At 41.6% G+C, this 25,020-nt stretch overlaps 1 protein-coding gene and 1 long non-coding RNA gene across 5 annotated transcripts in view; both read right to left on the reverse strand.

Annotated features, from left to right (window-relative positions):
* The window catches only part of LOC106944864 (uncharacterized), a 15,401-nt gene extending 14,648 nt beyond the window's left edge, over positions 1 to 753 (reverse strand). Inside the window, exons 1-2 of one of the 2 annotated variants that reach the window (XR_001424430.1) lie at positions 578 to 753; positions 176 to 287 (exon numbers count right to left, since the gene is read on the reverse strand). This is a non-coding gene — a long non-coding RNA (uncharacterized LOC106944864). The remainder of the gene's footprint in view (positions 1 to 175; positions 288 to 577) is intronic. The other variant, XR_001424429.1, reaches the window with a different exon arrangement.
* A 949-nt stretch (positions 754 to 1,702) lies between these two features.
* Positions 1,703 to 24,528, reverse strand: hgfa (hepatocyte growth factor a). Of its 3 annotated transcripts, none has more exons than XM_015028144.1 (18): positions 24,248 to 24,528; positions 20,101 to 20,260; positions 19,792 to 19,904; positions 19,084 to 19,198; positions 14,716 to 14,858; positions 14,415 to 14,535; positions 14,126 to 14,244; positions 10,597 to 10,768; positions 10,355 to 10,488; positions 8,985 to 9,078; positions 7,729 to 7,868; positions 6,356 to 6,388; positions 6,057 to 6,165; positions 5,892 to 5,969; positions 5,649 to 5,786; positions 4,976 to 5,082; positions 4,723 to 4,856; positions 1,703 to 4,520 (listed from the first exon to the last, which is right to left on the reverse strand). In XM_015028144.1, exons 1-18 carry the CDS (start codon positions 24,309 to 24,311, stop codon positions 4,344 to 4,346), a joined length of 2,151 nt encoding a protein of 716 aa, XP_014883630.1. In that variant the 5' UTR covers positions 24,312 to 24,528; the 3' UTR covers positions 1,703 to 4,343. The 3 variants fall into 3 exon arrangements, with proteins under 3 accessions (XP_014883630.1, XP_014883629.1, XP_014883631.1); XM_015028143.1 differs by having other exon boundaries at positions 10,355 to 10,506; XM_015028145.1 differs by lacking the exon at positions 1,703 to 4,520 and having other exon boundaries at positions 4,757 to 4,856; positions 4,999 to 5,082; positions 10,355 to 10,506.
* Between the last annotated feature and the right edge of the window lie 492 nt (positions 24,529 to 25,020).

Below are 25,020 nucleotides of genomic sequence, written 5' to 3' on the forward strand. Positions count from 1 at the left end.
GAAGAAGAAGAAGAAGAAGAAGAAGAAGAAGTTGTTAATGTCTATCCATGACAACTGGACAAACCGGTAAGGCGGAAGCTTCGAGTCAGGAAAGGGTTCCTCGAGACCCCAGGAGCCGCGATCGTGCAACTTTCACACGCATTGTTCTTCAGCACAGCTAACTAAAACAGCTTACCAAACCAGTTATTCAGCTCTGGAGAGGCCTGGTAAGGACACATTCATTTTCATCAGGTGTGTTGGAGAAAGGATGTATCTAAAAGACGCAGGACAGTAGCTCTCACGCACCACTGGTTTATGGTAAAACAAAAACACACACAATTATTGACCAGAATCTGTAAGACAGACAGGTAATGAACCAATTCTGAGTCAGGATTCCTTCTCCTGTTTGGTCTTTTTACTTGCTTTGGTAGACTTTACGCACTGAAAGTGTGTGCATTTTTTTTATTTTTTTTACTTTGTTAGTTACCAAAAAAAAAATGTAGAGGGAAAACAAATGCAACAATGCATAAATAAACAACTTCAAACAAATAAATTCACATTCAGAAATGTATAGGGGAAAAAAAACAATATACATTACCAACAACATCCCTGTGGTTATCGAACACTGAACAGATACACTGAATGAAGCAAAAAACGAAACAGGTGTATGGCCAAAGCTAATCAAATTCTTTTTCTGCCAGTAGACAAGGTAACCACACTCGTTGCTCCTGGCACTACACTGCCCTCTTGTGGGACAATGGGGCAATACAACCATGTTAAAGTACACTATTTTAGCTGTTCATTAGCAGTACCCCCATTACTCGCAAACAAAAGAGACACTGGTAAACACAAAGCACTGACCTAGTAGTACTTTTTTTTTTTTTTAAATCAGCTCTTATAATGAGAATAGCAAAAGAAAATAGCAAAGTGTGGGAAACGATGGCAAATTTCAGAGACATTTATTAGCAACTCACAACATGTATTTAATAATTTTTTTCTGTCAACAGGCTAGGCTGCAGAAAAAAAAAGACATCTTGAAACTGGAGAGCATCTAAACTATGGACTGAGTCCATTACAAACAGGACATTCCCAGTCGCATCCTCTTAAACTCTTTATTTCATAATGCAAGTGGAACAGATTCATTTTAAGATAACACATTAATAATTTCTGGAGTAGTTACATCTATCAAATGCATGAAAAATAGAGCTGCTACTTTTTACAAGTGCTGACCAAAGAGTGCAGTGTGTAAACAGGATACACAAAACCTCACGACAGATTATTTTCTTTCTTTTTTTTTTTTTTAAATCAATGTTTAGCGTGACAGAATCTCAGTACCTGTCCTCTGTCTTTCGTGCAAGAAATCCCTAGAGTACCGTTTGAAATCCTCCACTGATGATTTGGCACAAATATTGAGCTTAAATCTGGAGCACAACGCATTTCTTATCTCATGTTGAGCAACCCCAAAGTTGGCTGAAAAGCTCATCCAGAGTGAACTCCACAGCACTTAAGCCAGCGATCTCCGCATTTGTTATCCCAACGTTTCTGAGGACGTGATAATTTATCTCCTCGACTAGTTGTATGAATAACCCCTGCTGCTGCAGCCACTCAAGAATATTCATCATACACAAGGAGTTCGCTTCTCTCAGCGGGAGAAAGTCACGACCGTCAAAAGCAGAATGAATGGAATTGTACGGAGGAAAACATGCAGGGGAAGAGAAACGGGTCGCTGTAAAGCTGTTTATTAGAAATATGAATATAAAAGGATACAAAAATCTGAAAAAAAAAAATGATACAAAAGAAATAGCAGCTGTATTTTATAAGTGTGCTGTTCACAAAATATACAACTCATATCTACATATTTACATTACGTTAGGCTGAATTAAATAACAGTTGCAACACATTCAGGACACAGTCAAAACAAAACTCCCATGGAAAAAAAAAAAAACATTTGGCATTTGGTTTCACCTGTCAGCTGAGATACACATTTTCTGGATTTCACTTGTAAAATGTTCACGAGTAGTTTGGATTTGCAGTTACGTTGTAATATTGTCGCCGGTTACATATATTCATAAGAACAGATTTAGACTCTTGAAGGCAGGAGATTTGCAACGTCTCCTTTGAATAACAAAACGGCACAGACATAAACCTCACCGACAAAAGTCTGTTTCTGCATAGTAATCAGAAAAGAACCACAAAAGTTACAATAGAAAACGAGGGAAGAAAACAAGAAAGGAAGGTCCTGAAATGTTCTTGTCTGTTTTAGAAGTTTAGCTCATTGGTAAGGAGCTGAAATGAGATGGAAAGTGGCTCTTTGGTTTGTCGGATCAAGGTCGAAAGCTGGAACTCACGGAAACCACATGCTTTTGCATAGTAGAGAAAAATCTCAAACATTTTTTTTTCAGCCACATTTCGGCAGCTGATGAGCCATCTCTGTCTTGTTTTTTTGGAACCTAAGAGAACCGTACATTTGCTTTCTTCACATCTCACCAACTCCTTTGATACCATGTTTGTAATATAACCCACAAAGTAAGCATACCATCAAATTATGAGCCCAATTATGACCGTTTTCGTCCTCTCAGTTAAAAAAATAAATATAAATTACTACATCCTACTAGGTTTTGGTTTTTGTTTTTAAATACTCCACACAATCAGAAGTTCAAAGAAGCCTATCCGATGATGCTAAATGAACCGACAATAATCCAGGTCTATAAGACCTATAAAAATTTACACAATGTCAGGAAAAAACAAAACAAAAACATAAATCTGCAGGTCTGTACACACACAGTCACTTTTTATATAAAAGAAGAAAAAATATTCTACTGACCACACACAGCCCACCAGGGGCCACAGCTCCCTCCGAACTGGATACCAAACAGCCATGTTGTATTTGGCATGGCTCTTCTCTCTCTCTCATGCTACAAATATTAGCATAAGATCTGGAGCAGTTTGCTCAGTCCTACTTAGCCTCTCTCTCTCTCTTTGGGGGGGAACCAACAGTTACAGTTAACTGGGGAAAAGGTAGTTCAGCTACTGCACACAATTAAAACTGCCAGGTTGGCCACGGTTGCCGCTGTTGTGCATTCGATGTGCTCATATTAACAATTTATGTATCCAAAGTCCAATTTTTCTAACTCTGCTGGACGTACAGTCGGACAGTTTTGGCTTCATAAACCATCTGACTTACTTGTTTTCTCACAGGGAGTCTGCGAGGAATTTTCTAATGACATTTTCATGCTTACGTTTTCATTCTTTTAGCCGTTTTCCACAGTTGTCTGCCTGATGCTTTTAACACTGAAACAACTAACAGCTGCGATATATGCAAAGGACCCGACAACCAGAGCGGATGAGTCCATTTGTACACTGGACCGGAGGCCAAAAGTGCCACAATAAAAAAATAAATAATTTGACAGATAAATATTTATGCATGTGTGTTTAGAAATAAACACACATGCATAAAAAAAACACATCTGTCATGCAATTATGTTGCTACGGCTCGTTGCCATGGACCCTGCGTTCGGATTGGCTAACTGCAGACCAATCACGTTCGCTATAACACTGCTAACCGACTTTGACGGGTAAAAAAATAAAAATAAAAAAATAAATCAAATCAAATCATTAAATAAATGCTGAAATAGTTACATTTATATTTCTAGTATATGATTAATTCAAATTATCCAAATTAATGACATATTTTATGAAACAATAAAACTAGATTTATGTATTTATAATATTCTTCCACATTGATTTAATTGATCATCTATTTATTTGAAGATAAAGAGAGAGAGATAAATCATTTTGTTTCATATATTTCTCATAGTTTAACTTAAACTTACACATATATGATTATCTAATTGCTGGATTGTGGCACTTTTGGCCCTCAGCGTTGTTTCATCTTTCCCGTACATTTTTTTTTCTTTTTTTAAGTAAAAAAGCACAATTTGTAGCCCAGCTAAACAAATTGAAAGAAACACAGAAATCCCAGTCGAAGAGGAGCTACCTTAACTGGTAGCCACCAAAGTCACCAGGTTCAAGTACATTCCAGGACATAAGCTCACCATCTGACTCAAAAGCATCTTCTGTGTTGCCTTATTTGCATGATTTCAGAAATTCTGAACATGTCGCAACAAGAACGCTTGCCACCTATGTGCCAAAGACAATAGTCGCAAAAACAAGCGTAGGTCGCCTGGAATTTTAAGGTGGAGACATTCCATCTTTTAAATCTGATCTCCTGAGTGGCGACTTTCCCAAAGGTCGTTTTCCCTCATTGCTTGGTTCAGGACTTGCAACGCTTTCTGGTCCCGATTGCCTCTTCATCGGCAGCCTCGTGTAGCAGTCCACAGCAGGACTCTTCCCACTCCGACCCGTCAGTTCCTCGGCAAACTGGGGTAAAGTCTGAACACTTTGTAGATCCACTCCGAATAGAACGCAACATTAACAAACAGGGCAGGCTGCGCAGAGGCACATTTTGCCCGCGGGGTGCTCACACCGACGATAACCTTTCGATGATGCTCCTGGCAAACCAGCGGGCCGCCGTCGTCTCTCTGAAACGAAATGACGCAGACGCAAGCAGTGAGTCGACAGCTGCTGACAACGAGCCTCTCTTCTGCAACTAAATCCAGCCTAAAATGGGCTAAACTCTGACTTCACGTAACATCTCTATAAAACCCATTGCAAAAAATCGTAAACATTTAAAACAAGAACACTGTTTCAGTCACACAAAGCAGACACAGTGTTGACACTCACTTCGCATACGCCTTCGTCTTTGTTGCCTCCAGCGCATATTCTGCTCTTCTCTGCATCCCCTTTGGTGTGCGGGCACTTTTCATTGTCGACCATGGGCATCGTCACGGAGTTCAGAGCTTCGTCAAGGCCTGTACCTGAACAGAGAGCGATCTACAGTCGGCGATTTAACAAATACTGTAAGGTGTAAATAGTTGAGCTTCAACAGCCTCAAACATCGAAAGGGTGATGGAGTTAAGGCGAAGGAAGGCAGTACTTTTTGTTTCCCCCCATCCGTACATGGTGCAGTTGGTGCCTTCGGCGATGTGACACTCTTTTACCGGGAGGTGAATCGTCGACGCACCTTCGGACACCGGGGCAGGACTGAAACAAACATGATGGCAATTTTACAACCAAGCAATCTGAAGATCAAGATGTACATTTCTGTGAAATAATATCCAGGATAATTTCCAAAAACAACACCCAAACAATGGTTTCATTTATTAAGGGGGAAAAAAAACCCCTCTTCAAATCAACCTGGCTTTATGTGAAAATGTAATTGCCCCCTAAACCTAGAAACTGTTAGGCAACAACAAATGCTATCATGGATGAATGATAAATGGAAATGGAGTGTTTTACATTCCAGTAGAGGAATTTTGGCCAACTCCTTTTTGCAGGATTGTTATAATCCAGCCACATTTAAGATTTCAAAGGTGAAATTGCTGACGCGGTTCTTATCCCATTGCACAGGTCAAACTACTGGCTGGGTATTCTCTTTCAGGATTTTCTAATAGAGAGCCAAAGTTACTGACTTTATCTAAGGCAAGTGAGGCCTCAGACAGAAAGACAGAACAGAAATTTTCTGGAGACCCAAACTGAGCAAGTAGCATGTTGATAGTTAATATATTGTAAAAGATAAATGGAAACATCATTGCTGGCTGGGTACTTACTTCTCTAGTTTCAACATAACCAGATTGGAGCCTTCTGGGCCACATATCAGGCGAGAAATCCCCAATCTAGGACGCCTTGAAGATTCGTTCAGGTGACGCAGCCCGACTTGGATGCTGTAATCCTTGAGATCTGGAACACTGACAAGGTGAGCCAAAAAAAAACAAATAAAAAAACGGTAAGACACAGAGAAAACAACGGTACGTTTGATTATTTGGGGAAAGTACCAGAAAAGAGATCGTTACCAGGACGTGAAGCACTGATCGTACGTGGTCAAGACCCAGTCCTCTCTGATCAGTGATCCGCCACACTGATGAACCTTCCTAAGACAATTTGCAGAAATAATTTTATGACTTGGCAAATCTTTGCAAACTTTGAGAATGTTCCGTAAAACAAAGAAACGGACTTACTCTCTTTGAATGCTCACAACCCAGCCGCCATCTGCTCCTTGCACTTCGTGTCCTCCGACTATTCTGGTGTTTATATGCACAAAGCATGATATCTTGGGCCTCGCTAGATCTGTATAAGGAGATATTTTGATCATGTTTACTATAGCTTCAAAAGATCAACCATGAAATATGATTTGTTTAGGTAAATGAACACAGGAGGGTCAGATCTAAGGAATTACAAGGAAAAGGGAGGAGATCAGAGAGTGCGCCAAAGAGGAGGATTAGACTAGTGAGGGCAGATGAGCAAAATGGATACTTACTGTTTGGTTGAGGGGCCACTGTTGCCGATTCGCCTAATGTAAGAAAATCACAACAGTAAGAACAGACCTCACAGCAGCAGGGAACATAAGAAAATGGCAGGCTTTATGAAGACTTATCTGCACGTCTGAATCATTGTTAGAGGCTTTGACAGAAAACACTGCGGATAAATTTGTTCAAGACCTAAAAACCTCATGGAGGACATGTTTTACATTATGGAAATCATTATGCAGCCATTCATAAGAGGTTCTTCAGAGCACCAAGATTGAAACCAGCCACAGAAAATGTTGGATCCAGGAACCAGTCCTTTTTTTTTTTTTTTTTTTTTTTTTTTTAAATAAAAGACTGGCAGTCGGGTTCGCCATCTGTTAGCTGTTTGGGCAATGTGTATTATCTGCCAAACAAAACCGCAGCTTAAGGATCACACAAGACATCAAACAAGATGGAGAAGAGAAGTGCCATTACTGTGCTCTGTTGTGGTTCCAAAAGTTTGTGAAGCTAAATTATTTTATTTATTGCACCACACCTCAACACCAGCTCAATCTTCCAGTCAGTGTGGCTAAGGCATGCTGAAATACTGGTTTAGATTTGATGATTAGCTGTACAACAAACACTTTTATTTCTGATGATTCTCCTTCCAACAAGGCCAGATAATTTTTGATAGCTGAATGGCACTTCTGAGGTTGCTTGAGAAAAAACAGCAAACGTTAAGAAGCCAGTGAGCTTAGCACGGCACCAAAAACAGGAAAGAAGACAAATTCTTTCTGGCTGTATATTAGCATTATGCTAATAATCAAAGCCAACACTTTTGACTTGTTTCTCAAAAACTACTTTAGTGTTAAATAGCTTAGCTTAGCAGAAAGAAAGGAATGTGTAGGCAAAAAGCTAGCTTGGTTACGTCGATGGCTACAGATTGCTTTGTTATTTGCAATATATCTCAGTTAGCTTTGCTACATAGCATAATATTCTATAACATATTCCATTTATAAGTGTGGTGCCTAGCAAGAAAAAGTGAAACCACTTGAGTGGAACAGACAAGTTCTGACTTGTTTCACAGACAGTTAATTCTTGCAAAGTTGGTTAAACTTTGGGTACAAACACACAAGACAAGGAAAAACAAAAGCTAGCTTTCTCCATCAACAAATTATGTCCCCACCATCCAAAAAAGCATGCTAATAATAGTAGCTGTCAGTGGTAGCTATTTAACCTTCTGATTGTGGGTTTTACATCTGCTTCAGTATTAATCCTGCTGTTTGCGCAACACCTGGAAACAGGTGCATCAGCTGGGCCTCTTAAAGTCTACGAAAGCAGAAGCGTCCAGGTCCTGTAGCTCCTGACATTTTGTTTCATATGTTAAAGCACTTTATTGACTCACATTGCTTCAGCTTGCAGTAGTCCCAGACCAAGCGGTTATTTGGACTCGTGTAACACCAGGGGCCATGTTTGTCTCGGTCTGGATTCCGGCAGTAGTTCCTCTCCAGCCCTACGTGGGATATTGTAGAGTGAGAATCCCCACTGTAAGACACACAAATACAGGTTCTCATATTGCATTTGTTATCATGTGCACAGTGCAACAGAGAGCCAACGCTGGGTCACATCTCATGAAGATTAATACACACCCTCTCGCTCTAAAAATAACCAAGTATGTGTACACTGCGCATGGAGTTGCGCTGTCACGCACATACAGTAGATTCACACTGTAAGCAATCCCATTATGCCTGGAAAGTTTGGCTCTGGGTTTCTTATAGCGCAATGAATCCTCTTGCCTTCGCTGCACAGAGCACATAGAAGGAAACAGAGTTTTCTGAAGGGTGCTCAAGGGAGTATGAAAGTATGCAGTCTAAGCATGCAGCAGGGCTCAGACCAACAGGAGCCACAACCTCTACGGAACGATTTGGTTGTACTCTTGGTAGGAATTCGCATCTAATCGTGTGTCTTTTCGCCACTTGGCTGTGCAAGAATTAAACGCAATCTTCTCAAGTATCCAAAATACCCTTGAAAAGTAATTACGAGGCAGGGGTTTGGACACACAGGCACAAAAAACGATGCCAAGCGAAGGGCAACAATTTGTCAGGGGGGTGAAGATAATTCCACTTCCCAGGAGAATGTTAAACAAGCTGTAGCTCTCAGCAGTTTTCGCTGGGATGACCCTTAACCTTGAGCGGGGTAGACTTGCTGGCTGCAGTGGATGCGAGGGAGCTGATTGGCTTTGATCTGTTCTCCTCAGAAAGCACTTCCTCGGGTCAGGGGTCGGTTCTGGAACATGTCCATCTGTCTGTGCCATTCTGGCTTTTAAAATTCTTGGAAATTAAGTAAATCCAACAGCCTTACTTCAGCATAAAGCGACAGGTCCTAAAACGGGCAACGTCTTAGTCGGCGTGGGTCACTCGGGGAGGACCCCAGAGTTTCCTCTCATCAGTAAACTGAATAATAATTAGACCTGGTGCTGACCCCCCCAAGGCACCCCGGTTTCCTTTCACTGTTTGTTTTCACTGCTTCGCTTCATTAATATTAAAGAGATTTTTCACAAAGTGATGGGAACTGAATTGTCAACACTTACCCAGTAAAAAAAAAAAAAAAAAAGGTATTTGCTGCCATGGCAACAAAAACAAGTTCTCTTTACTTTGTTACCTGTTTATATGAGGTGCCCAATCTGCACAGGGAATTCCTGATCGAGTTGTCGATAAGGCGCCTTGGTACATCTCTCCATTGTCTTCGTAACAGTCTGGGGAGGAGTGAGGTTAAGTTATTTTGCAAAATCTCATTAAGAACTCACCAGAGTGCCAAGGACAACAGAGTCGTGCAGTTTTGCATAGAAGCACAATCACGCACTCGCAAAGAGAAGCAAAAACACTCTTGTGGCTTGGAGCAGTTCGGCGTCGATGACAGCCTGTGTAACTATCGCTCCCCCACATATAACAGAACATTTAAACTTCATTTATACCGTGTCTGTTCTAAAACAGGGGGCTCGTAGTAAATGCCATGTGTGGTCCTCTGAAATACAAAGCAGGGGAACATGGGAAACGACAGCGAGCGCCGTTGCCAAAGTCTGGTGTGTTTGTTCTCCTGCGAAATGGAATTCATTGGGCAGCATGCTGCCAAGGGGCTCGGCCCCGTGAGAGTGATACAGAAACGTCGGAGTAATTTCGCAAAAAGCATGACATGTGTCTTCAAGCATCTGCGGTTCGGTGTTTGAATTATGTTCTCTAAGGAAGAATGTAGGGTTTTCTTTACAAATTACAAGACGCTTGTTGTTATTGTTGCTTCTGATGTTCGTGGAAAACATTTCGCCTGCGACATATTTTGAAAACATGTTTCGTATTTGAATAAATCATAACTTAAACTGGCAAGGCTAAAAACAAAAAATGCTCTTAGTAAACTTGAACTTCACATTTCTGCCCCTAGCCATCTCTCCTCGACTGTTTTAAACATTTAGCGTAGATTGTAGGGAACGTGCAACAGGGGTTTAGGCCTGAAACGATTAATTGGATTGATCCTAATTAATCATGATTAATCGTCTATTGAAATAATTGTCAACTAATTTAGTAACTGATTGATTGTTAAATGGAGTATATAGACACAAAAAATGACACTTGCTGAAAAAGCAGCTTATTAAGCCACAATTAAAAAGAAAATGTCTGTAAATATGTTTTAGCCACAAGTCCTCAAGTCTGAGCTTCACCTGCTTCAAATCTTATTGCATTTTAGGCAATCAAATTTTTTTTTACTTATTTAAAAATAGAACTAAGTTATTTATTTATTTGTTTCTTTTGGTGTACTTATAATGCATAAAAAAGGCTTAGGTGGTTAAATGAAAATTCTGTAGAATAATCTATTAATTGTCAGAATAGCTAATTACTAAAAGAATCATGAGTTGCAGCCCAACAATAGCTTTGTTTTGAGAGAAAACTGGTAGCTCAAGTGTCTAATGGATTCCTCTTAGAAACTTTCTAATTTTAGTTAACGGACAATGAAAAAGGGAAGGACACCTGTGTATTCACCTATTTTCGGTGTGGCTTCTGCATCGCATCTGGGGATATGGGTGCACTTTGCAATCCTCTGGTTAGGGTCTGTGGTGAAGCACCACGGGTAATCTGCTCCGTCGGGGTTGCGGCAGTAATTTTCCCGAAGGTCTCTGTGGCAAACACACCGGCTACAATTTAAATGACGATGCCGATGACTGCATCGTTGACAGTTAGGCTATTCGGTTTCAACACTTCTGCTTTTCTTCCCGTCCACTCACTTGCATTTGAAGTTCACAGGAAGAAACGAGTGGTTGTGGGGGAACTGGGAGTCCCACCGCTGACACGTCACGCCCTCTGGGGTGACGTTCATCGTCCCGCGGTAATTTGCGCCGTCCCGCTGGATGCAGGACGTTGTTGTGTTGACGTCGATTTCCTCACTGTGGTCTGAGTCTGCGAGAGAAAAATGTTGCAGTGAGGGGAGCCATGGGAAAGATGGGAAAGTCACTAGCTGGATCCCAACAGAAGAATGAGGGAGGAAGGAGGGGAGGGAGATGTTAATCCTCTAAAAAATGTGTCATGTTTAATGTAGAGGCAGATGATCAAAAACAGTAGCACTCCCTCCATGCTGCTATTGGCATAGGAAACTCTCACTCCGTTCACAACAGTGGTGCCACATATTCTTGCACACGGGGATTTCCACAAGGATTAATTATACAATTTGTCAAAAATAGCACTCTTACTGTTGCAAAATAACATCTTCTAAAAAATATTATTAGTTGTACATTCCTTGGGTAAAAGGAGAAGCCATCCACAGGACCTTCCAAAAGTATTTGTGTGCCTTTAACCTTTCAACATATTGTCAAGTCTCGTCTCTGGCAAGAGTTGAAAAATCGACTTTCACAGACACTAATTTGAGTTGAGCTATTTTGCAAAGAATGGGCAAACCCTTCAGGCCAGGAGTCTTCAACTCCATGCATGGAAGTCTGGTGTCCAAAACTTTTAGATGTGCCTCTGCTTCAATACACACCAGTCAAATAATGAGATCATCAGCAAGACTCTGGAGGCCGCGGCTGCATACGGAGGAGGCAACGCAGGCATTTGATTCAGGTGTGTTGGACAAGAGACACGTCTAAAAGATGAAGGACATTGGGCCTTGAGGCCAAGTCTCACAGACCGCTGCTTTTAGCCCATCGATGTACAAATCTGACAGAAACACATCCCAAAAGACCTGCGGCTGGAATTGCAGTGAAATGTCGTTGTACGCAGTGTCAGTCCAGAGAGGGTGAACAACGACGACGCATCTAATACATCAAAGTTTGCTTTGCAATTTGACAAAATTGAAGCAGTTTCAAGGGGTTACAAATGCCTTCGCGCCATCACCGGTCAGCTTTGAGCCACTTCCACCATCGGCAAACTATTTCAAACATCTTCAGATGGAATTCAACTTTCAGCAGTGCAGGGGCAGCGGCACTTCTCCCCTCTGGAACCCTGTCTTTGTTTCTTTAGCCTTTGACAGACGAGATGAGGGAAGATGGAGGAGGAACGGGGATGTTTTGAGGCAGAAACGAAAAGGCGGTTGGAAGAGAGGGATTCTTCGGATTGATGTAACGCATGCCAGTGCCTGTGTGCTCCGCACAGCACAGGTCAGTGGTTTTTATCTCGCTGAGGGCAGGCATTGAGGGATGCACACATCTGGACAAATGAAGAACCGCCGCCCTCGCTGTAAATCATAAGCTGTACTGTAAAGCGCTCGCCTGTGCTCGCATGTGCGTGCGTGTTTTTGACGGAGAGAGAAATACGTCGCGTGCGTTTAGAGGATGCGCACAGCAGAGCGTTTTGACAAAAGACAGAAAGAATTTGCTGATGACACAAACGTTTATTCCATGCCTCTGTTACCTCTGAAGAACAAACGCTGTCAAAGGTACAAATCCAACACGCAGCCAAATGTAATCCGAGTCAAGTGAAGTTATATTATTCACCTCTACCCTAATAATGCGTGTCAGGTGTGTAACAACTGAAGGTCTGTAGGGTTTCTCCAAAATTATTTCCATTTACCTTCTGATGAAACACCATTTCCAACAGATCTATTCTCAATTTGTGCGTTGATTAAAGCCGACAGAGCTCTGCCTGAGACGTCAGAAAGTCCAAAGCCTCCGACTGCTGTTAAGTAAGGTTGAAGTCTAGTGTCTGTGGAGGGCCATAGCATATGATTCACATCATTTTCATGTTCATCACACCATTTGCTGACCCCCCCCCGAGCCCCAGGAGGAAGCATCTGCAATCGCTTTCCTCCTTTCACATTAAATCGTCTCTAAATGTTGTGATTCGAACCCAACGTTCATGCCACTAACAGCTACTGTCCCCTTTCAGAGCCCACGTTGCCGTGCGAAGCCTCTTCGCGTCTGCTGAGCATTCTCAAGGTTTGTCACGTGAAAACCACAAAACTCTGCGTTTTTTTTTTTTTTGGGGGGGCGCAGTGATTTTAGGTGACATGTCAACACAAGGTAGTGCGGTATTATGAAGGGAGGAGAAAGTGAGTCATGGTTCAGGCTGCCTGAGTCAATACTTAGAACCACTTTTTTTCGTTGTTGTTACAGCTACAGCTGCAAGTCTTTATCTATCTATGTAAACTATGTACATTGAGAAAACAAAATCATGGCTCCATCTATTTTCCCAGCAACTCAAACCGACTTCCCCGTTCTTGTTGAAGAACAGCATTCCCACAGCATGCAGTCGCCACTAACGTGTTTCACTGTGACTATGGTAGCTGTGGATAGATAACGATGCATTTTTTTTTTTTTATAGGTTTTGCTGGCTCTAGTGGCCTTTATTTGAAAGAAGTTCAACAGGAAACAGGGTAACGAGAGAGGGGGAAGACATGCGGTCCAGGAATCGAACCTGCAACCACCGCCACGAGGACTAAGGCCTCAATACGTGCTTTGCCCCTGCACCACCACAGCACCCCCTGATGATGTTTGCTTTTAAAAGCTTGTGGCAAACTGCAAATAGAGTCTCTTATGACCTTTCAACACTTGCTACTTTCTCATAATGGCCAAATTATGAAAAAATACCTCTGAAGTCGTCAGTAATTAGGGGTTGTATAGGGCTATTCCATTAAAAAGGACTAAATGCATACACACCATACACGTTTCTGATGTTCATTTGTAAAAAAAAAAAAAAATCATCCTTTTCCTTTCTCTTCATACTCAGAGTCATGACTTTGTGTTGGTCTGTCACATAATCTCAACAAAATACATACAAGTTTAAGCATGTAATGTCGCAAAATGTAAAAAAAAAAAAAAAGTCCAATGGGTATTTATGCCTTTATGAAACACCGTGTGAAGCATGTTGGCACAATGGCCTTCATTGTCACTGTCCAATTTTCAATTTCTCAATTCAGGCAGACGATCCCAGTAACAAACAACATATTTGCTTTTTCCTTGTTGAGGTGGAAGGATCTTAAGCCAAACACCACATTAAACGACGACTTCCAAGACTTCTCAAGGGGGAATTATATTTTCAGACGACCACCAAAACCACTGAAGTTTTTGCATGAAAAAACTTTAATAAAAAAACCCGCTGGGGAACCCCCCCCCCCCCCCAAAAAAAAAAAAAAAGGCTGTCTACTTCTGAGTCCTTTAACAGATTCACAATTGTGTGACACATTGTTTGAAGGTTGGGAGCGTGAAAGATGTTGAGAAAAATCTAGTCATAAATCAGAGCAAAAACAATCAGTTGGCCTTGTCACGCTTTCTTTGAAGACTTTAGTCAACAAAGCTCCCAGCTGGAGATATAAAACACCCTTACCACACATGGTAATGTTGCAGTACTCCCACGGAGTCCTGGGATCCATGGTGTGGCACCAGGGCCGCAGACGGTTATTTGGGTTACGACAATAGTTGTCCCTCAAGTCTTTATCTCGATACCTGCAGGGAGAGAGTGAAAACAGTGTGGGGGGAGGAAGTCGGGTGGGAAGTAAGTCATAACAACTGGTGAGGTCTACCTCTCCTGAGCATTAGCGTCATTTATTCAAGCATCTGTCATGGGTGTGTGCTGGTGTCTGTGAGAAAGATCAACGTTGTGGATTTCAGCTTACTTTTTGGGCTGGAATGGGTGTTCGTGAGGCCATTTTGAGTCCCACCTCTGGCACTCCTTGCCGCTTTCCGTTTGGTCCACTTTGCCTCGATAATCCTCCCCATTGCACCTCATGCAAACGTCTGCCAACAAAGAAACAACAATTATCGAAACGCTGTTTCCCCCTTTCACGAAAGCAAACAAAACCTAAGGCACAGAGAAACCAACAAACTGCGCAAACATTAATTAAACTCTTGAGGGCCTCTCGATTTGGGCTTTGCTTAAACTGAAGCGTTTTGTCCACAGAGGAGATTCCGTCTTACCCTGTGAACACTGCGGTATGCCGCACTCCTCGGCTCGTACATTGGGGTCTGTGGTGTAGCACCACGGACCACCAGGATCGTTGTTGGGATTCCGGCAGAAGTTTTCCCTCAGGTCCTGCTTTGGGTATCTGTCTGGGTAAAACCTAAGGAGGCACAGACGGACATCGCTGAAGGTGTTAACCGATACCATGAGCTGCAAAAATAAACTTGCAGGAGGGCTCGCAGCCGTGTTTTTTAGTATCGCACTGGCCTGCAAGCGCGCTCCATAGCAACTCAAATAAATTCGAAGGGAAACTTAATAATGTTACATGCATAACTCTGTGAAATTCAAGCGCCTGCAGTCTGAGCGGGCTGCGTTTTTCTTTACATCCTGGAATGATCTCTCGTAGCAGTCAAATGCAAACCAAGTCATCAATACGTCTCTCTCCTCTGTGTTAGCACCTTTTGCATAATCACATTACTAATTCCAACTACTTCCAGACTCTGTGATGTGTGAAGCAGCTCAAATGTCACAGCGCGGTAACCGGCAGCAGCACAGAGTTACGCTACGGGCCAGTTGGAGCAGCCTGAGCAGCTCCTCCGCCGGCCACCTTTGAGCGCATTTAAAGGTAATCCTTCTCTGTCAACTGCTACACCACATTAGTGTCAAGGAAAGTGTTAGAAATAAAAAATAGCATCCCGTGCAAACATGGTGTAGAAAAGAAGGGGTGCTAAAGTATCCCCCCCCCACCCAAATGGACAGTGCGTAAAATTCATCTTCTCCTACGGCAGGATGATAAAAACCTGGCATGTCAACACTTCCTGATTCATGCAGACCACAAGACAGCAACTGAAGACAGAAGAGGAAGGTTCAGACTCACTTTTCCACAGAAAGGCAAGGTTCATGCTTAACCTTAAGAACTGAAAAGCAAAGCGTGAGAAAATGTCGAAAAACTTGTCCGACGAGTAACATCAGAAAAAAACAAACAACAAAGTTCTTCCTTCTGAAACTTGTTTAAACACTTCCTTCTAGGGCTTCTGTGAGGCTCTGACAAGGTTTCGCTGATCATGCACATCATTCCATCTAATAATGGAAGTAAACTTAGTCATTTAACGTAGCAAATAAAACGAGTGTGACACGGTCATGCCTACATCCTACGTTCTCGTTTGTGCATGTTACTAAAACGAAACACTTGTTTCAAAACAGCACGAATCTTTTTCTTAGGGCCAAAGATCACATCTGTTTTGTGTAACTCGCAAACTTAGCACACTGTAGGACTCTATCAGAAATGCCGTGTTGTTAATTTAGAAATGGAATCACGAGTTTTCCCACTTTAAGTAAAAAGTTTGGGGATAACAAAAAAAAAGAAAAAAAAAAAAGGCTGCAGCATGGCAGCAAGTTAGCTGTAATGATGTTTTGCTAACAGATGTTGGCCAGTTATTCATCATTTTGCCAAAATCTGTTCCCATTGGAGTGCAGTCAGACACTATGCACACATGCTTCCCTCTTTGAGCCAACAACACATATTGGCTTGATTTTGGATAACACCGAAGATGAAATCTGGGCCTGAAGTAACTGCTGCAAAATGCCTGAACAGAATTTGCAACAAACTCAGTATTTCAGGTGAACCGATGACTTCAGTGGGGGGGGAAAAAAAAAAGAAAAACTCCCTTTAAGTTTTCCTAAAGGGAAAAACGTATTTGTGCAATTACACAAATATAATTACACAAACTGTATTTGTGTAATTATATTTGGGTGTAACCATAATTACACTAATTAAATTTGTGTCATTACATGCAGAAAAATACTTATAAAACAATTTAGAAATTACAAATCAAAGCACATAAACTAAATATTCATGCCATTTGTTTTCTTATAGAATAAGAAAAAAATGGCAAAGAATTTTTTTCTTTGCCAGGCAAGTCATGATAAGTAAGATTTTCTTAGCTCAGTTAACTATTGCACCCACTGTTTCATTCACATTAAAAATAAAGAAATGGATAGTGAACGCTTATTGAAATTACACAGAATTCTATTATTTTTCCACTTTCTTTTAATTGAAAAATATCCCAGAGCGAACACATTACATCTTTAGCATTGTTTGGCTAATGTTAGCCATGCAAAATAAGAGCTATATAAATCTGGCGACTGAATCTATAGTATATACCCCAACAATGCATAAACTAAGTCTACCTACAAACACCTTTAAAGCTCACAAATATTTACCAAAACACCCTATGTTTTCTTTTCATTGAAAATATTAGAAGGGCAAACACCTTTTAACAGCTTTTAGCTTTGCTACGCTATCATTAGCTAAGAAAAGCTAGAACTGGAAAAAATATTGACCGTATCGTCTTGGAAGATCTACAATGTCTGCCTACAAACACTTAAGCCTCATTAAAATGAACCATCTTCAGTGCATTCACACGCAGCGTCCCTTTTTAAAGTTCAAAACATTACAAGACTCATTTCTCCAATTTGTGGATCTCCACAAACGAGGGGGCTAAATCAAGCTCAGGTCCTCATGTAAAACAAGAAGGAGTTGCGCATTCTCCATGCTTGACCGGCCGACACCGCTTTCAGCTTTAAAGCCTCAAACACCGACAACAGGTGGAAGTTCCACTCCTTGACGGGTACCTCCTGAGAAAATACTTCCTCCCCACCACCTTAATAAGCCAAGCGTGAAAATAATAGTTACCTGAACCTCAAATGGCGCGTTGTTCTTTGGGGTGGCACTTCTCACACAGCAGGACAGTCCCGTGTTAGGTAAGCCCACAGTGGTACCGAGTCTCCCTTCAGTTAATCTCTTATTTTTTAACATTCGACATTAGCGGCCCACTTCTATTTGAGTAGAGCAAGGGGGACCATGTGTCAAATAAACGATGACAAAGGTTTCCTTATGTAAACCGCTGCTTGTGGAAAGTGATGACAGGACCGGGGCAGCGCAGAACAGGAGAGGAGCCACGCCGCGATCTGTTTTAATTGTGAGCAAACCTGTGTATTCTCTCGGTATGCTTGTAACTCAGTGAACTTAGCTGGACGCGAGACAAAAAAATGACTTCAGTCTATAAATCTTTGCGCCTTCTTTATTTTATTCTGCTCCGCTTCTATTATTCACTCTGCACCTCTTCAAACTGTTATTACCCCCGCTCCCAAATCCCCTCTCTGCCACAGTTAAAATGTCTTGTAACTAATGAGCAGCGCTAATGAGAAGCTGGCAAAGATCCATCCCTGCAAAGTCGCTCATCTAAGCCGTATTGTAGATGAGAAAAAACATCTCTGGGATACACCTGATGGCCTCTGGTGCAGCGGAGTAAGAAAAAAAAAAACAGTCAATGGGGAGGACATCCCTACATGTGTTGAAAGAAATCTGACTTAACTCTGGATAAACGTTCAACGGTCTCTGAGCCTCCACCTTCCCTTAACCCCCGAGGTGGAAGGGGATGAACCGAGCAACAATAAATCAGACACTGAGGTCTGTTCAGTATCAGGCACAGAGAAAAATACAAGAAGCATCCTGGACGAAGCTGGAAGTCTAAAAAAAGACGTGAGCTTTGAAGCTTTTTGGATTTAATCTAAGGGAATTTAGCGAGAGGAAGTGTATGATCAACGCGATGCCTGGTGAGCAAGGAACCAGAGCTGTTTTGTGAAGCATTCGCACTAAAAGATGGGTAAGTCGCTAAAAATAAGAGCAGTGAAAGCATATTTTCCCCACAGAGATTTCTTGTTTTGCTTTCGTGTCATACATGTTTGAAGTTAAATAGACAAAAAAAATATCCAAAGCAGAAACAAAATACAGCTTTCAAATATATATATATATATATATATATATATATATATATAATTCATCTATTACAGAAACAAGCTTGTCAAACCAACAGAGTTTACCAATTAAAGAAGATTCACCAAGGCTATAAAGGAAATAACTCAGACTGACAAGAGTGAAATATTATGGAACGTGTCTCACGCTACGTCTGGTATCAAATGACAGCAGCATTGCACAGAACATTACACAGACAGTCAAACATGGTGGTATTAGTGTGATGACAAATTTAGCTTCATACCAGGAACATCATGAAGGAAAATGAGAATTATCCCTGAAAACCCTCTAGCGTGGCTGAATAAAAGCTAATTCTGAGAAGAAGAATGGGCCAAAATGTTCTCTAAAACGATGAACAAGTTTCACTGCCAGGTATCAGAAACACTCGACGACAGCTGTTCGGGGCAGTTGCTCGTGCCGGGGTAGCATTAGCGTGAACGTTCTTGATAACCTGAAACATCCAAGTGGGACGAAACCCACTTTGGATGATCCAATGCAAAAGCTAAGGAGGCGCCGTTTGATTTAAACACGGCCTTCTGTTAGGCTCCCCGACAAAAAGAGGACTTACGTGTGTTCATTGATGTTATTATCAGACCAAGCTTGGCAAGTGATGTTTGACTTCGTCCAAGATCTCCTCCCTCTGTAGTTGTCCTTGGTGCCGCTGATGCACTCTCTAATATATTCTGAGAGAACAAAAAAGGTACAACAGACATCGGAAGACATCAGGCTTTGAATGTTCTGTCACTGTGCCAAGTTCGTACAGGTGCCAAAAAGTTGAACTGCCATGAACTTATTCAGACATAGTTGCCCAAGTATGGTCAAAAGGAGATCTTTTTTGTGTTTTTTTTTCTTCCTGAGAGCATTTAGTTATCTCAAGTCCCAGAAGTTAATTAAATGTCACAGGAGGGAGCTTTCGTAAATTTCGCAATAAATTCTAAAGTGCTAGATTCAACAGCTTACATTTTAGGCAGAGCTCTTGTGTTGGGTGCAAGCAAGCAATGTTGTGTTTTCTTTTATATATTTTTTTTTTTTTTTTTTTATGCCCCACTTTAGCCGAGATGCTTAAGCACTGGCTTTCCACACCAGAATGAGTCAACTTGCTGGGCGTGAAGAGATTCATGTCTTCTGAAAATGTCAACAGGGAAAGCAAACACCTTAGACTTAACGAGCTCACACACATGTGTCACCACTACAAACAACTCGAGCAGATCCCTCGGCTCCTCCACTGTTCTCGTGAGAAAAACACCGATGCGCCTCCGAAAACGATAACATTTACCTTTTTTTTCGCATAAAGTGAAGTTGATGTTGGCCTGCTTCTGCGCGCCGTGGGTGAAACGGTCAAAAGGAAGCAAGTGGCATTTCCTGTTGTCCTTCTGAAAGTTGAAAGCTCTGCGGACACACACACACACACACACAAATACACAGGGGAAGTGGTTGAAAGATGACCACATGATAAACAACAAAAATATGTAAATACAACCAGACGCACGGGGAGGGACGGCGGCGCGGAACAGGGACGCTGGGGAATCAAGTGAATTCAGAGGAAAGACGGGGAAAAAAAAAAAAAGAAGAAGCTGTGACTCACCTGCAAATGAAGTTTTTCTTCTTGCATTTTCGCGCGCAGTGTTCCAGCGAGCGGCTATTTTGTACCACTGGAGTCTGAGGACAGTCTGTGCAAATCAGCATGTGGTTGTCACTCTTTTCATACTTCTGTAAAAACTGACGACGATGTTTTTGACAGCAACCTAAAATGTACAGAGATGTGATTAAAAAAAAAAAAATTTATATAAGAATTTGTTTCTTAAAAGAGCTTATTCAAAAAAAAAAACTTGCAGGCTACTTTCAGGAAACGGGCTCATATTTTTAGGAGAAATTTAAGGAGTTGCATTTCCAAGTATTTGCGTTGATCTTTAGAGATTACTTTCCTGAATGTAGTGACACTTTCTCAGAAAGTATCCAGCAAGTTCCAGGAAACTAACAACTGGTAAGCAAGCTAATAAGTCAGCTAACTGCTGACTTAATCACTTAGCTGACATTAAGACAGCTAATTGACTTAATGTCAGCTAATTAAGTCAGTTAATTGGAAATTAGTGGAAAGTTCCAAAAGTATTTTCTGTACCATTTAGTGCAGCAGCAAACTTTAGCTACTTTTAAACCTGAGGAACATTTCGTATTTAGAATCTCAGTCAACTCAAATGAACTCCAAAGGGTTACAGGTATTTTTTTTTTAATTTAGTTTAAACAAGTCTGAACTTCTGCATTGTTTATTTTACTGCCACCCAAAATACCTTATCACTTTCAACGGCATGACTCAAAACATTTCTGCGTTAACGGTTATTGCATCACCGCAACACAGTGCAATCTTCCCTGTTATAATCTGCAGCTCGTTTTGCACGTTTCAGGAGACTCACTCATCAAATTTTCAGTGGCAATTTTGCTGCGAACCGTTGGCACAACAGCAAAGGCAACATTGATTTCTAAAGTGGCGATGGCAAATCCCTGCCGGAGCCGATTCTTTTCAGAATCGCACTTTGCCATTCGGCGCCGGCTGTGTTCTCCAGCAGATATTCAAGGAAACCGTTTTATGTTTGCATATTTTTTTTAATTTTTTTATTTTGGAAGCAGCAGACGTCTAAACCTCTTCTGTCCCAGCTGGTTTACGGAGAATGTCAGAAAAACAAAAGCGAAATGTTCTCTCAGGGATGAAAGCCCCGTTCAAAAAGCACGTTCGCATCCAAAGCCAAGTTATCTGGAGCTGTGAGGACTGACAAAGGAAAGTGACACCTGTCAACAAGCTTATGTGCTGCACTGGATACCCTCATGAAAGCAGATCTCGTATTTTACTGGCTGAGGTCGTCTTCCCTCCCTCCCCCAATTCTGTCATATTTGGCACGGTTCGGTTTTAAGTTACTGATGTATTTATGAGTTATCACGACTCCTACGGAAAGCGATTTCATAATCTTGCATTCATGATTTTGAAAGCGTTGGTAAAGACTTATATAGAAGTCTCGCTGTTTAACAATGCTGACTCTTCGTTTATTTCTTTCCATATTGAGCAACCAGAACTTTCATCCAGTGACCCTGCTTGCCAGAGAAACTTTACATTTCTAATAAAAAGATGCATTTTTACGTATGATGCTCAATGTACAGCCTCTCGGCTTTTGGAAACGTAAGAAGAAGAAGAAAAACACACACAGTGTGTGTGGAAAATGAACCGTCAAGCTGTCGGCAGAGCAAATGGACCCATTATATTTCTTTCTTGCCTTATTTATAGAGCTTTGTTGAAAGCAGTTTCTTTGGAAGAGGCACATCAAAAGAGAAGTCTATCATTGCGAAAAAAGAAGAAAAAAAAGAAAAGAAAAAAAGTGGCACAATGCACATGGGATCACGGAGGGTTCAGAAACAGGACAGCGTCATATTTTTTTCCGAACGAACATTTTGTGACACGAATCATTCATTTTTACCTGCTCTGGAAAAGGAGGAAAAAAAAGCTCTTCCTTTAGCCGGATTGAGTTCTGCCGCAACTGTAGTTCCCTGGTGCTCCCAGGCACCTTTAAACTTTAAGTTTGTAATTAAAGGCAAGTGCGACATAAATCATCCAGGAAAATCTTTTGCTACCGAGTTACAGCCACATGCCCCCGTGCCAAGACCCAATACAAGACGCTGTGTGTGTACTTAGGATTCTGTAAACTGTGGACCGTTTAGAGGCTTGTCGTGGTTGAAAATGGTTTTAGGGGAGGACATGTTATTAATGTTTGGGCTCCGCTGGACCACATCTGGCAGTCATCACCGTGTTGTTCCAGCCCTGATGTCTGGCCAGGCCGCTCAATTAGATTTCACTTAGTCTCTTCCTCTCCTTGCACTCAGACCCCTGCTATCTCCACATATCTCCCAAGTATTTGTTGAAGCATGAGGATAAGGATAAAAGGTGCTCTGGGGGGTTGGGGAGAGGAGAGGAGGCGAGAGCGACGGGATTTAATGGAAAGAGGCAGCCGAATTAGACGAAACAGGTTCAAATTTACATTTGAGAAATGTGGATGGGGAGGGAACGGTGGAGGACTGAAACTTTAACTTTAATTAGGGGATCGTTTGACTGAACCGGTCCGCCACATGAGCGTGGGTCGATTTGGCAGTTTACTCTCCTTCCATGTTAAAAGGTCGAATCTCCGCCCCCTGCCTCAACCACTTTCCATCCTCAATTGTGCACAACTGCCTTCTTTTCAGCTGAAAAAAACAACAACATCTTCCCTTCAAGTCACACCAGTTTTCATCCGGCTGCCAAAGAAAAGCAACTTCTCACCACCATTTTTCACTGTAGCAATGGTGCGTTGGACAGGATGTGTACCGTTCATTTACTTCCACACACACTGCATTGCAATTGAACTAAATAGTTGAATTTTGGTCCAATCTGATCAGAGAACATTCCGCCACACGTTGCCCGTGTCTCGCAACAATCGCAAACGAACTCACAGAAGCTCCTACTCAGATTGTACGCACACCAAATTCCTGGTTTCGATTCCAACTTGGATTCAGGGATGAATTTTGACTATGCCTACACACTGAAATGATGACCTGCCGTCATTTCGGACAGCTCCCGGCTGTATTTGTTAAGGCGAGTCTGGAAGGTGAATCCCCAGCGTCTGATTGGCTTCTCTGAACCGCAGCATGGTGGCTCCACCACCGTGTTTCACCAATGCGCGGCGTACATCAATTCGCCTACGTTGAAGAAATTATTTGCCTCCATGGATGACAGCATTTTTGTGGCCGTTTCAAAAGCGTTCACTTTTCCAGGCGCGTTGCCATACAAGAAAAACGGGAAAGAAGCAGGTTAGAGGCTCTGTCTGGGAATTAAGCAGACAATACATCTGTTTTGGAGGGTGCAAATGTGCTGGAGTATCGAGCAGCCAGATGTTAGCCCCCCTTCCACCCCAGTCCACCACACACACACACACACTCACACACACACTCGCTCACTCCCTGCTTTGTAATGCCTTGCGTCTTGCTCTGTTTCACACATCTTTTATATCTAGATGCACAAACACCCCGGTCCTGGGTGCACGTTTTTACTGTTCCCACCTCTGGTGTGGTCAAAGGTCAGGGTCAACACCCCTGGAGGTGGTAACTACAGACACAGTGCTTTACTTGTTGACCTTTTTGGCTGGACAGATGTGAGCCGGGACAAGCGTTCAGATAGCCAGTAATTTACACCCGGCTCATTTGGATACATTTAATTAAAGGCGGGTGCAGTGATAAATCACAACATGTTCCAGGCATCTTTCTCTGCAGCTCAGTGTCAGACTGTTTAATGATGAACTGTTTAAAAAAAAAAAAAATCTTTGAGGGGAAAGTTGTAAAATCAGCTGATGTGACAATTTGTTTGCAGTTAAAGTTTTTTTTTTTTTTTTTTTTTTTGCAAATTGAAATGTTAGAGAATTTGATAGTTGAAACATCTTGAATTAGTAGCTGCTCAGTTTCATTTGAAGTAGAATTGTACAGTTGTTAAAAAAAAGACCGCTTCTTCCATTTTCAAAGGAAAATAATGAGCAACTTTCAGATATTAGAATTTTTAGCCAAATATTGGAATTTTTTTTGTACATTTAAGACTTGAATGTGAAATTAAAAATGTCCTTCATGCCATCTATTTTTTTTTATGTTATTTTTTTTCTTGTTGCTTTTCTAACTTTAAAAGCAAGTCTAACATCCAACAGAATCCAAGCTCCACAAATTCTTACCTGTATGCACACAAATCACCATAACGCACACCAAAACCTGGTAAATCCACACGTTTGCACTCATGGTTGGGTCCAGACTTTAGGGATCAGAGTAGAATCCGGATCAGCAGAGCGACTGACACGGCTGCCGGTTCAAGTCCACAGAGAGACTGATGATCTGCAGGAGACTCGCCTTCCTCACACGGATGCTACTTTTCCCCCTCAGAAGCCACACACGTCCTCGGTTCAACCCCTTTTTCGCCAAAAGTTTGTAAGCACCCCCCACCCGCACCATGCCTTCCTCTTTGCCTCACCGCTGTCAAAGTTTTCACGCTGTTTCCGGAAGATATTTTCAAAATAAAACCAAATCTATTTTTTTTTTATTTTATTTTTTTTATTTTTCCCCCCCGCAACTTTTGCAAAATCTGATGACAGCTCCGGTCTGAACTTTACATACACTCAGAAGGCTGAATGTGATTTATTTTTAAGTGGTTTTTCTTTTTTCTTAAACAAAAAAAAATATATATTTTTGTATAAAATTTTAAATTCTAATATAGTTAAATATACACTCAGCGTCGCTTAATCACACCTTGCTGGTATCAACTTGGACTCGTATTGCTTTCAGAACTACCTAAACTTTTTTTATGGCGTAGATTTAACAAGTTCTCAGAAACATTCTGTGGTCTTGGCCTTTAATATCACACAGTTGCTGCAGATTTGTCGACTGCACATCCATGAATCAGACATAGTAAGATTTATCTCAGGAAAGTGAAAGTGAGAAAGTGAGAAAAACC

Source organism: Poecilia latipinna, unplaced genomic scaffold (genome assembly GCF_001443285.1).
Source record: "Poecilia latipinna isolate Pla-1442-1.1 unplaced genomic scaffold, P_latipinna-1.0 Scaffold115, whole genome shotgun sequence".
In the NCBI taxonomy this organism is placed as follows: Eukaryota; Metazoa; Chordata; class Actinopteri; order Cyprinodontiformes; family Poeciliidae; genus Poecilia; species Poecilia latipinna.